Below are 12,094 nucleotides of genomic sequence, written 5' to 3' on the forward strand. Positions count from 1 at the left end.
CTTCACGATTTGATCATCCTGTGCCATTGTTATTCCTAGAGACCCTCCAGAGTATCTAGCCAACAGGCTGCAGATTGTTCTCTTGTTCTTTTTAGTGTCTCAGGGGCACTAATGCACCACTCAAACTGCTGTCTCATTCTTGCTACACAATCAACCCATTTCCTTTTCCCATAGTTCCTATTCATCTTGTTCATTCTGAATGTGGAGAGGTGAGAACCAGATGCAAGATATATTGAATTTGTCACTATTGTCAAGAGAGGATCTCTCCCATGTCCAAGTATACATCTGATCTGGGAAAACAGGCATAGCTAACCAAATAGTAAAACCTTCAGCCTATATCCCTACGTCCCTTATGCACACAGAGAGGAGTCTGATTGAAGCTCCATTTGTGCAAGTTTGTTATTTCAGTCAAATACTAGTGCATGCCCTTGAAAAGAAGTTACCACAGGGACATCTAGTAGGAAGTAGCACGTGTAAACAAGAAAAACAGCTAGAATATTTAGAAACTGCATTTGTATAGGAGACCAAAATAATCCCTTCTAGGTATTAGTGCCTAACATCTGGGAATGCAGCTACCATAATTAGCTACTTACTGAGTGGTAACTTTTGAACATTAAATTACTTGAAACCTATTTCATCCCAGAACCCAATTAAGTAGTTATTTGAACTAATATTACAGTACTGGTTACTGGTTACTTGTACAATATATAACATTAGACTAGTTTTCTATCCCTAACTAGTAACTACATAGCCAGGACATGTATAACATGCTTTAACAAATTAGTTTAAAACAGGTTTTATTTATCTCTTCAGTCTACAACTTTTTCCTACTAATCAGAAGCCCAATTAAGAAGTCATATCACTCCCAACAGGAGTGTTTCCTAAGGAGGAATGAAATGATATTAAGGATTATGGTATGTAAACTCATCTTGGTAAGAATGATGATGATGATAATGATGATGATGATGATGATGATAGCTGACACTTATATTATCTCATTTTATCTTTCCAGAAACCCTGAAGTACTTACTAAAGATACTACTATCCTCCATTTTACAGATGAGCAAACTGAGGATCAGAGAGGCTAAGTGGTTTGCCCATGGTCACATGGCTAGTAAATGTCAGAGGTGAAATTCAAACCTAGTTTTCTCCTTTATTGCAAGTATAGCACTCTCCACCACACCACACTGTAATCACCATATTGGATGCTGTGTTATTCGACTAGAGATTTGAGTTCTACAATTAAGATTGTTATCACAATTTCTTTAACATAATCACTTTTCATTCTATGAATTTTCATGAAAAATATTTTAAGACTAGTTTAAAACCACTGAAGGCATAAAAACTGCATTTATTTGTAAAAATTCAGAATGTATTGAAATATAATGGGCAACTGCTGCACAGATGTACTGAAACTCAACTTCCAAGGCTGGTTTGGAATTCAATTCATCCTTTGAGAGAAGACATACCAGCTCGCATAATTTCATCAACCAAGAGAATGTTTGTAGCAATCACTGTGCTAAAGAAACAGATGACAGATTTAGTTATGCACACCAACCCATCCTTCCTCCCCTACCAATCTTCAACTACATTGGGAACTTCATTCTTCACTTTTCATTAGTATAAGGTTTTTGTGAGTCAAAGTTAATGCAAGCTATTAAAAATAGAAATACTGTCCCTGTTTTCTTAATACCTTTATTGATATGACCTTTGGACTTGAATTTAAAGCCCTGTAATTTATTTGACCTCTCTCTCTCTCTCTCTCTCTCTCTCTCTCTCTCTCTCTTTCTCTCTCTCTCTTCCCCTCCCTCTCTCCCTCCTTCCCTCTCACCATTTTCAGTCCTGCCTAACTCTTTGTGACCCCATATGGGGTTTTCTTGGCAAAGATAATGGAATGATTTGCCATTTCCTTCTCCAATGTACACACACACATATATGTGTGTGTGTGTATATATATATACATACACATATATACACATATATAATGAATGTATATGTCTATGAACATATATATTCATTAGTGATTTAGCAATGTCATTATTTTAAAGATTCTCCCATTAGATTGTAAGTTCCTTGAGGGTAAGGACTATTCTTACCTTTGTTTGTATCCCCAGTGCTTAGCACAATGACTGGCACATAGTAAGTGCTTAATAAATGCTTGTTATTGAATGAACAGAGAAACTGAGTTTTCCTCTTAGAAGTGAAAATAAAGTTACTGAAAAAATTAGCACAATCTAATGATGAATATCAAACTTTTTGGAAAATGCCAGTTTCTGTTTCTGAATCTAACTGAAAAAGTTCATAAAGAACTGTAATTGTTTTTTAAAAGAAAAAAGCTATCAAATAGGATCATATGGGTTTTTTCCCCTTCTTCATAGAAATTGAACCTTACCAAGAGTGAAGGAGTTGCTTCTTCACACAGTAGTTGTCCCAAATTCCTGATTCTGCTGGTAGTATTGGTGCACCTAGAAAGTAAAATAAAGTCTCTTAATACTGTTGCCATGCATTTATGTTCCCTCTTCCAAAAGGCTAAATTCAAATAATAAACAAGCATTCTCCCATATAAAATCTGCTACATTGAGACGGGGGGGGGGGGGAAATCCTATTCCAAGGGAGAAAAAAGACAAAATTAGAGAAAAAGAGAAGAAAATAAAAGCCTACTTCTGATAACTTTAAATGTGAATGGGTTAAACAATCCAATAAAACTAAGAAGAGTAACAGATTGGATAAGAAAACAAAACTCCCATAACCTGCTTCAGACAAGAAACATATCAAATAAGGATGATAGGCTTAAAGGAAATATACTATGATCAAATTAATCCAAAAAACTGAAATTGCAATCCTGATATCAGACAAAGCAAAAACAAACATTTACAATATTAAAAGAGATAAAAAAGGAAATCACATCATGCTGAAAGCATAGACAAACAAGCTGATATCAATATTAAACTTCTATGCTCCAAATACCTACAATCTAAAATCACAAAAGAAGAAATAACTCAATACAAGAAGACAGACAGTAAATACAATAGCAGCAAGAGACAAAGTTCTAGACAAATCCAGGAAAAAGATAAGCAAAAGAGAAAATATATATTTGAACAAAACTGCTAGAAAATCAGAGCTTAAAGACATATGGCATTTTCTAAATGGGACTGCTAAAGAATATACAAATTGCTCAGCACCACAAAGAACATTTACAAAAATTGACTATGCATTAAGACACAGAGATATTGCAAATAAATGATAAAGGCAGAAAAAGTAAACATATCCTTTACAAACCACAATGTAACAACAACAATAAAAAAAGAAACAATGAATTCAGGGAGCACAAACAAAAGACATAAACTCAAATGAAGTGTTAACAATGGAATCCTAAATAGTGAGTTGATCAAAGAGCAAGTCTTAGGAACAATGAAAAATTATGTGAAAGAAAATTATGATAAAACAACATATCAAAATTTCTAGAATACAATTTACTACATTGTCTTAAAATGAATTTCTTTATAGTAAGTATCTAATAATTTTATTCATGATCACTACATTTCTATTACCTGTGTTCAAATCTATGCCACAAAGTTTTCCTGTTTCTGCATGTTCTGCCTGAATTTTTACTAGAGTTTCCTGAAGATCAAAGCCAGAATTTTGTGCAAGAACCTGTAATAGAGAGAGGGGAAAAAAGTATATATATATATATATGAATGTCTAATGGCAAAATTAAAAATAGGTCATTGTTCTCTAGCTATGAAAGATATATACACAAAATATCATCATAATACATCTATTTTTAGAAACCCAATTCCTCAATTCAAGAGGAAATTCATACTTCAGGCTGAATGAGATAAACACCAAGTTTCCATTTGGCTCTACTCAACATTTATTAAATGCCTACTATGTACCAGTGGACACAGCTAGGGAACAAAAACAAAAATAAAAAGGGTCCAAATCATCAAGGAGTTTTATATGCTGGAAGAAACAAGATACAGTAGTTTCATAAAAACCCAAAGAGAAGAAAGAATCAAGACAACATGTACTTATATAAATATATACAAAATAAGTACAAGATTGTTTGATGGAGATGAAGAAAAAATTCATGTAGAAAGACTTGAGCAAAATTTGAAAGAAACTAGGGATTCTATGAGACACAGATGAAAAGAGAATACATCCTAGGCATAAGAGACAATCAGTGCAAACCACAGACATGGGACATAGAATGCCATGTCTGAGGAATTGCAAGAGGGCTGCTTTGGTTAGACCAGAGATTGTAATGTTGATTCTAAAGGCTAGAAAAGTAGTTCAAACAAGTCATTAAGAGTTTTTAAAGTCAAACAGAGAAGTATTCATTTTATTCTTTAAGGATTGGAAAACACTAAGGCTTCTTGAGCAGGGTAGTGACATGGTTAGACCTATACTTCAGAAAAATTAAGTTGTCAGCTATATGGAAGATAGGGTGGAATGAAGAGAGACAATTAAGAAGAACAATTACCTGGCCATATAACCTTGAGCAAGTTACTTAACCCCAATTGCTTAGGGGCGCCCAGGTGGCTCAGCGAGTAAGAGCACCAGCTCCAGTGTCAGGATGACCTGGATCAAATCCGGGCTCAGATACTCAGCACCACACCCAGAAATAACTGGCCGTGTAACCTTAAGCAAGTTACTTAACCCCGATTGCTTTAAAAAAAAAAGAAGAACAATTAGGAGATTGTTTTAACAGTTGAGGAGATAATGAAGTCCTGAACTAGGGTGGTAGCTTCTGACTATTGTTAGAATACAAATGTGAGAGCTGGAGATAGAAATAACATTTGGCAACTGAATGGATTTGTAGGTGTGACATGGCACTGAAGTTCAGGATTCCAAAGCATAGAGATGATAATTAAACCCATGGAAGTTGATGCAACCCTCAAATTAGATAAGAGAACCTACTGAGTTTTAAGTAGATAGAGATAGGAGAATATAAAGATTCTCCAGATAGAGAAGGAGCAGTCATTCAGGAGAAAAGAGGAACAAGAGACAGCAATGTCAAAAACAAACAAAAAACAAACCCAGAAAAGAGAAACAGTCCGTGAGGAGAGGGAAGTCAACAATGCCAAAGGCTGAATAGAGGTTAAGAAGAATGAGGAATGAGAAAAGGCTTAGATTTGTCCATTAATAAGCACAATATGAGTATCTCTGTATACATAGTAGACCAAGAGAGAACTGGGCATAAAACTGAAAATGTCTACATAAAGCTTGCTTTTCTTTTCAAGTATGTAAATTCCTGCTTATGTGCTTCCATGGGGCCTTTTTTCTGTTTTCTTCTCTTTGGAGGTAGGAAATGGCAGAATCCTATTCCTAGTCCCACTTCCCCCGCCCCTCCCCCACCTTTCCTTCCTCCCCTCAAAAACTGGAAAAGAAATAGAACCATGGTAACAAATACATATAATCAAAGCAAGCAAGCTCCCACATTATCCATGTGTAAAAATATATCTCATCCTCTGTTCTGAGTTCATCACTTCTTTGTCAAGAGTTGAGCAGGAGTCTGCTTTCCAAGGACTAGCTTCACTATGGACAAAGGGCCTTATCACCAGTAGGCTAACCACTTGGCGATGACATCATGGACCATGGCAAATTATAAAGCAAACTAAAATACAAAATGTCTCCCAGTCCTGTGCAGCCTCCTTCCAATTTTGCAGTGATGGTGGCAGAGTGGCAAAAGTGGAGGAGGAAGATACAGAGAATAATAAGAATCAATTTTGGGGCCATCTATAATTTTGAATGTTTATACTCTAAATATGAGGGCCTTGTCCAATGACCAACAAGTGGACATACCACCAATAGAGCTGAATCATAGATCTTAATATTCTCACTATCAAAAAAATCAGAAACAAAAATAAAATTGTAGCAAAGGAAGGGTGGCTCACAGATATTCCTTTGAGGACATGGAAAGAGAATAAAGAATTGGGTTTTATTTTTATTTATTATTTTTATTATATATACAAAGGAAATTAGAAATATTATTCCACAGAATATTTGATCATATTGTAGTCCTCTAGGCAAATATCTGCAAAAAGACCACCATAAAAATAACTGTAGCTTATGAACCATCCAACAGCTATAGGGGATGAAAAGGTGGAGAAATTCTATAGGAACTTGAATAAAACCCTCCAAATTAAATTACTAAGTACTTTGATACTAATGACTTTAACACAAAGGTAGACAGAGATCAGAATGGTGAGAAATATTTGAAAAAGTATGGCTCAGAATGAAGGAATAAAAGACTTATAGACTCCACAGAAACCTCATACTTTTACATTATAAACATTTTCTTCAAGGAAAAAATTTGTAGGCTCTGGACATGATAAGCACCAATTAATATACCAAAAAAATGAAATTGATTCTACTTTAACAGGTAGATAATAACTCATTGATATAAGAATTATCCCTGAATTATCTCTCCATGTACAGTCAGACCACTGACTTTTCCAAACAAATATGAGAATAAATAAAAAGCAAGAAAAATATGAAACAGATGCCATATAATTGAAACAACTCAATATTGAAATATTTAAACAACTAGTCATGACAAATGGGAAATGAACAACTAAAATCACATCAATAATTATAATACTTTGATACAGAAGATCAGCCAATGTAAATTAATTGACATACTAAGAGCAAAGAAGCACAGAAAGCACCTGAGTCAGCAAACATTTGACTGACTGCCAAGTGCAGAGATGATAGCAAAAGACAACACTGGCATAGAAAATAAACTCATTTCTAAGACCTCATGAAGAAAGATATGACTCCATGCCTGTAAAAAGAATACTAATTTACTGGGTGGTGCAGTGAATAGAGCACCAACCTTGGAGTCAGGAGGACCTGAGTTCAAATCCAGCCTCAGACAGGAGGACCTGAGTTCAAATCCAGCCTCAGACACTTGACACAATTACTAGCTGTGTGACTTTGGGCAAGTCACTTAACCCCAATTGCCCTCCAAAAAGCAAAAAAATACTAATTTAGCAATGGCATATATAAATTATAGGGTGGATAGAGTGGAGACATGAAGACCTAGTAGGAAGTTACTACAGCCTGGACAGCTCATAATGAAAGTAATGCCTGAAATGGAAAGGAAGGAGTATGAGCAACGGTAGAGACAGAACTGGCAGGAACTGAAAACTGCTGGAATATGAGAAGTGAAAGGATGGGTCAATCAATCCAAAAACATTTATTAAGAGCCTACTGTGTGCTAGGCATAGGGGATGGAAAACAAAAATGAAAGCCCTCAGAGAGCTCACATTCCATTGGGTGGAAAGACCATGTATCAGCAATGACAATGTATATACAAGGTAAATACAAAGTAGTTTTGGGGGGTGCTGGCAGCTGGGGGGCCAGTAAAGGACTCATAGAAGGCAGTGTCTGAGGCAAGCTTTTAAGGCATGTAGGGACAGAGATGAGAGGAAGGGCATTCCAAGAATGAGAGACAGCCTGTGCAGATGGCACACATATCCTAAAAACAGCAAGACCAGTTTAGCTGATCCCCAGTGTAAATAAAGGCAAATGATATATAATGGGAGAGTGGATAAATCCTGGTGTCACTGACAAAGAGTGAAGTCAAGAGGAAAAAACATTTAGGAGGAAAGATAATAAATTTGGTTTTTGACAGGCTGAGTCTGAGGTAGCAATAAGATATCCAAGTACCAAAGTTCTGCCAATGCATATCTGTTTATGTTTGTCCTTGAAGAAGAACCAATAAAAGATAGCCCCTCTCTTTCTTTACAGAGGTTGGAGACTGTGGGTAGAGAACACAGCATACACTATCAAGACTCAGGAGATTGGTTAGTTTTGCTAAACTCGTCTTTTCTGTTGGTGTTAAGAGGGATGGCTTGCAAGACGGCATATTTGACAATTATAAATATAAAGACAAAAAGCTGTCTATAAAAATTCAAAACTTAAAAAAAAATTTTAAAGAATTTTTAAAAAGAAAATAAAAAGTTATCTGCATAAAAGCAGTGGGTGAATTCTTGAGAATAAAAGCATTTGCCTAGTGAAAGAAAACAAAGGGCAGACCTTTGGGGAACATTTACTTCAGAGGGATAAAGAAGAGAATGGGAAAAGCTAGATGCCATGAGTAGAACAAGGGCCCTGGAGTCAGGAGGACCTGAGTTCAAATCTGACCTCAGACACCTGACACTTAATAGCTGTGTGACTTTGGGCAAGTCACTTAACACCAATGAAGAAGAAGAGGAGGAGGAGGAGAAGAAGGAATAGGAGGAGAAGGAGGAAAAGGAAAAGGAGGAGGAGGAGGAGGAAGAGGAGTCATAGGTATTGGACTACCTTTAATGACCAGAAGGAAAGAGAAGATAATGATGCAGAGGTGTTTCAGAGTTTATGGACCATCAATCTGTAGAAAAGTAAATCAGTTCAATTTCATGACTTCTCAAAACACTCAACAATCCAGAAACAGGAACAGAAAAATCACCTGATGATGGAAGCTACCCAAAGAGGTCAGCAGGCCAGGAATAGAATAAGGTTGGAGGAACAAGGAAGTCTAGCATCACAGCTAGTAAAGCCAATTTGGGAGAACAGGTATAGGTATGATGAGTGTGAGGAGATTTAGTGTAACAGCAATGGAAAGACAGAAAGCCATGGTCAGACATTGGAATTTCAATAGTCTAGAGCTTACAGAAGTCATAATCCCAAGATGGTGAAGTCTAAGGTGTGACCACACGAATATGTTGTTGAAGTGGGTTGGAGAAGTAATTGGAGTTGAAGAATTGTGTGCTCGGGTTGTTAAGAAGTATCATCAGTATGCATAATGAAGTCCATGAGGATGCTGACAGAAAATGGAAGGGAGAAAACAAGCATTTATTAAGAACCTACTGTGTGCCAGGCACTGTGCTAAGATTTGAGGGGCATAGAAAGGAACAATAACAACATTAATTCAATTATATAGCACTTTAAGTTTCTCAAAGTACTTTCCTCATAACAATATTGTAAGGTAAATAGTGCAAACATTATTATTCTATTTTATAGATGAGGAAACAGAGGCTTTGAGAGGTTAAGTGATTTGTCCATGGTCACAGAGTTATTAGTAAGAGGTAAGTCTCTTGATTTCAGGTCCAGGAGCCATCCCCCCATGCCAGTTGCCAAGAGACAGGTACTGAAGATGGGTCTGGAGATGACAGCATCAAGGGTGAGAAAAGGTTGGTACAAATGAACTGTACATACTTCCAAAGAGAAAAGGTTGGCAAGAGGGATGGTCTGGAAGCAGTAGAGAGGAAAAAAGGAATGTGTCAAGAGCTCCTCTCAGCTCCAAGTCAGAGGAGGGTATGGGGAGTGGGATCCAGTGGGGAGGGTACAATAGATGCAGTGCCCTCAAGAGAGAGTCAGGGTTTTGTTTATTTAAATCGTATGAAATAAATGTGAAATAACCATAAATAATGGTTAAAAAGATCAGGATTTTGTGCAGTCTGTCAACAATAAATTTTACTCCATATTTACTCACTCAGCACACACTCATTACTCCAAGTTCTGAAGGGGAAATTTAAGAGTTCCTCTCCCTCTATGGCTTTCCCCTTTTTGGTAGATAGTGAGTGCTTCCTATAATAAATCTTATCCACATTAACAGACATGTATTACCTAGGAGATGATTATTTATTGTTCCTGCTGCTTAATGGGGGAAGGGAGTTCAATCTCTGACTCAGGGCTTTGCAAATAATGGATCGTTTTTGCAGTATTCAGAATAAAGGGGTGCTATTTACTTGATTTCCTAGTAAAGTCTGAATTCAGCCTAAAATAATATATTAGAAGGGGAAAGGGTGGCATATATCTTCCAGTGGTGGTCTGAATCCAAATTGTGGCAAAGAAGGTTTCCTCTGTATTTCTTCTTTTTCTCAAAAGAAATTTAGCATCTCCTTTTTCTGTAGAAATGAAAATAACATCTCATAGCTGTCCCGACAAATCCAGGCTAATAAGTGGGGGGCAGAGGAGATAAGGCTAAATGTCCTGAACCCTTCAGTGCTGAAGAGAAATTTAAGTTGATGATACCTTAGCTTTGGCCAACAGAGGATAAAAGTTCTATGATTATCAGTACCCTTTCAAATTGAACCCTTTATGAAGAGAACTTCCAATGCTGTTATCTAAGAAGCCTCCCAGGGGAGAAATTATCCTCCCTCATGAAGCTCCTCACAGTGTTCACAGCTATCACCACATAATTTCCCCCATTTTAGAAGCAAAATATCTGCAAATGAAGAGGGAAATTGTGAGTAAATGCAAGTAAATACATATAGTATCTTTTTACTATGCCAGCTATCAGAGACACCCTGTGATTACTTAAGCATCTTTCTAGCCACCTCTCCTCTGACCAATAAGATAGATCAACACCTTTGGAATAATGAGCAATGCATCAGCAAAAGCCTGGACTCCAAGGCGGGCTCTCCCTTTGATACTGGATTTGTGTCTGACAAGAGCTTCAGATATTGCCACTTCCACTGCACCAGCACCCGGAACTACACAGTCTATTGGAAAGGAAAAGAAACGATTGACAAGACATACCATGCAGAAAAAATATAAAAGAAAGCAATTAGCGTAGTCAAGTGTGTGCTATTTCTCACAGATATCTGAATGGTATTTAAATACGAACAGAAATCTGACAAGTGGAAGTTTCACAGCTCAGTGATTATGAGGCTGCCTCATGGAGCTCTAAAGGTAGATGCAGTTAAATAAATAATTAAACATGGTACAGACAAGGGACTTCAAAAGAACCTTTCCCTCTCTCTCCTATTTCATTGTTTACTCCCTCATGACTGAAGCTGAAAGAACCTCTAGATAGCTATTCTGCTCCATTTCAGTGTCTCTTCTATGTCTCTTAAAGAATGATTTATTCCCTTCTCTTCCACTCTCTCTTAAGGCTACTTTGCAGATAAGCTATCTGGTGGTCAGCTGTAATTGAACTCTTGATTTGGGATGATTTTAAAAGCAAATTCCTTCAAAAGTAACTGCAAGGACAGCATGTTGTCATGAAAACAACATTGTGGGTGGAGTCAGAAAACCAGGGCAAGGGGCCTGACACCAGGACTGCTCCAGAATGCTGCCCATGTTCACAGCTTCTCCTAAACTTCAGCTTGGTTTGCTTTCTTCTTCTATAAACTGGAGATAATAATAACATCTGTCTGGCCTCCCTTATAGGGTGACTATAAGGATCAAATGAGAACCAGTAGGGGAAAGTGTTTTGCAAAACTATAAAGAACTATAAAGCAATTTTAAGTAAATTAAAATATGTTCTGTGCCGTTCATAATTACAGACTAATTTTAAAAGGAATCTATCATTAAAATAGAAAGTACTTATTTTAGGTTGATGTCTAGCTAAATAAACCACTGATGAAATCAGTAATAGGTCTCACTTTATGGCATACCAAAAACAGGATACCACAGTATCACAGTAGATTTCTTAGTGTTAGGAATAGGGACTAGATCTGTCATTTTTTTGGTAGAGAGAACACCCAGGTAAAGAAACACCTTCTACCAATGCAAGTCAGCACTTCCTTTGAACTCAGCATCTCTGCCAGTTGAGAAGCCTGAAGTACTGTCTGAAGCAAGTCAAGCGACTTGCCTAGCGTCTCATAGCCAGGCTGTATTAGAGACAGGACTTGAACCCAGTTTTTCCTGGGCCTGAGACCAGTTCTCTATCTCTACTATATCTCATTGTCTCTCAGTGGGTTTATTACTTTAAAATTGCCTTTAAGGAGTTAATGACCAAAACAAAAGGTAGCTTACGATCATCAAGAGCATTTTTGACAGCACGCAGTCCATCTCTGATCGCATCTTTGATTTGGGTGAGGGTGTGCTTATTTGGGCCTTTCACCAACAGGGTTACAGAACGAGGGTTGTCACATTTCTCAATAAAGGTGAATTTTTCTTCCCCCTAAAGCATACCCAAGATGTCACATATGTCCTTCCATATGGTTATGAAATATATTCAATTCCCCTAAAACTTAAAAAATTCATTGCAGGCACAAACTTTATGTGGTTCTTCTTTTTAGACATAAATAAAAGCATTAAAAATTATCTTTGGTCTTATACATGAACATAATCAAAATTTACATGAATAAGTTGTGCA

General features: G+C 36.9%; 1 protein-coding gene across 1 annotated transcript in view; it reads right to left on the reverse strand.

The window, feature by feature from the left end:
- Window positions 1–1,326: 1,326 nt before the first annotated feature.
- The window catches only part of CCT6B (chaperonin containing TCP1 subunit 6B), a 41,579-nt gene continuing 30,811 nt past the window's right edge, over window positions 1,327–12,094 (reverse strand). Inside the window, exons 10-14 of the mRNA XM_069089254.1 lie at window positions 11,752–11,899; window positions 10,360–10,493; window positions 3,552–3,654; window positions 2,393–2,465; window positions 1,327–1,519 (exon numbers count right to left, since the gene is read on the reverse strand). Of these exons, the coding sequence (XP_068945355.1) occupies window positions 1,447–1,519; window positions 2,393–2,465; window positions 3,552–3,654; window positions 10,360–10,493; window positions 11,752–11,899 (531 nt within the window). The 3' untranslated portion in view covers window positions 1,327–1,446. The remainder of the gene's footprint in view (window positions 1,520–2,392; window positions 2,466–3,551; window positions 3,655–10,359; window positions 10,494–11,751; window positions 11,900–12,094) is intronic.

The sequence above is a fragment of the Petaurus breviceps genome, unplaced genomic scaffold (genome assembly GCF_028583685.1).
Source record: "Petaurus breviceps papuanus isolate PSGF00001 unplaced genomic scaffold, PetGlider_PUasm1.0 186, whole genome shotgun sequence".
NCBI classification, from domain to species: Eukaryota; Metazoa; Chordata; class Mammalia; order Diprotodontia; family Petauridae; genus Petaurus; species Petaurus breviceps.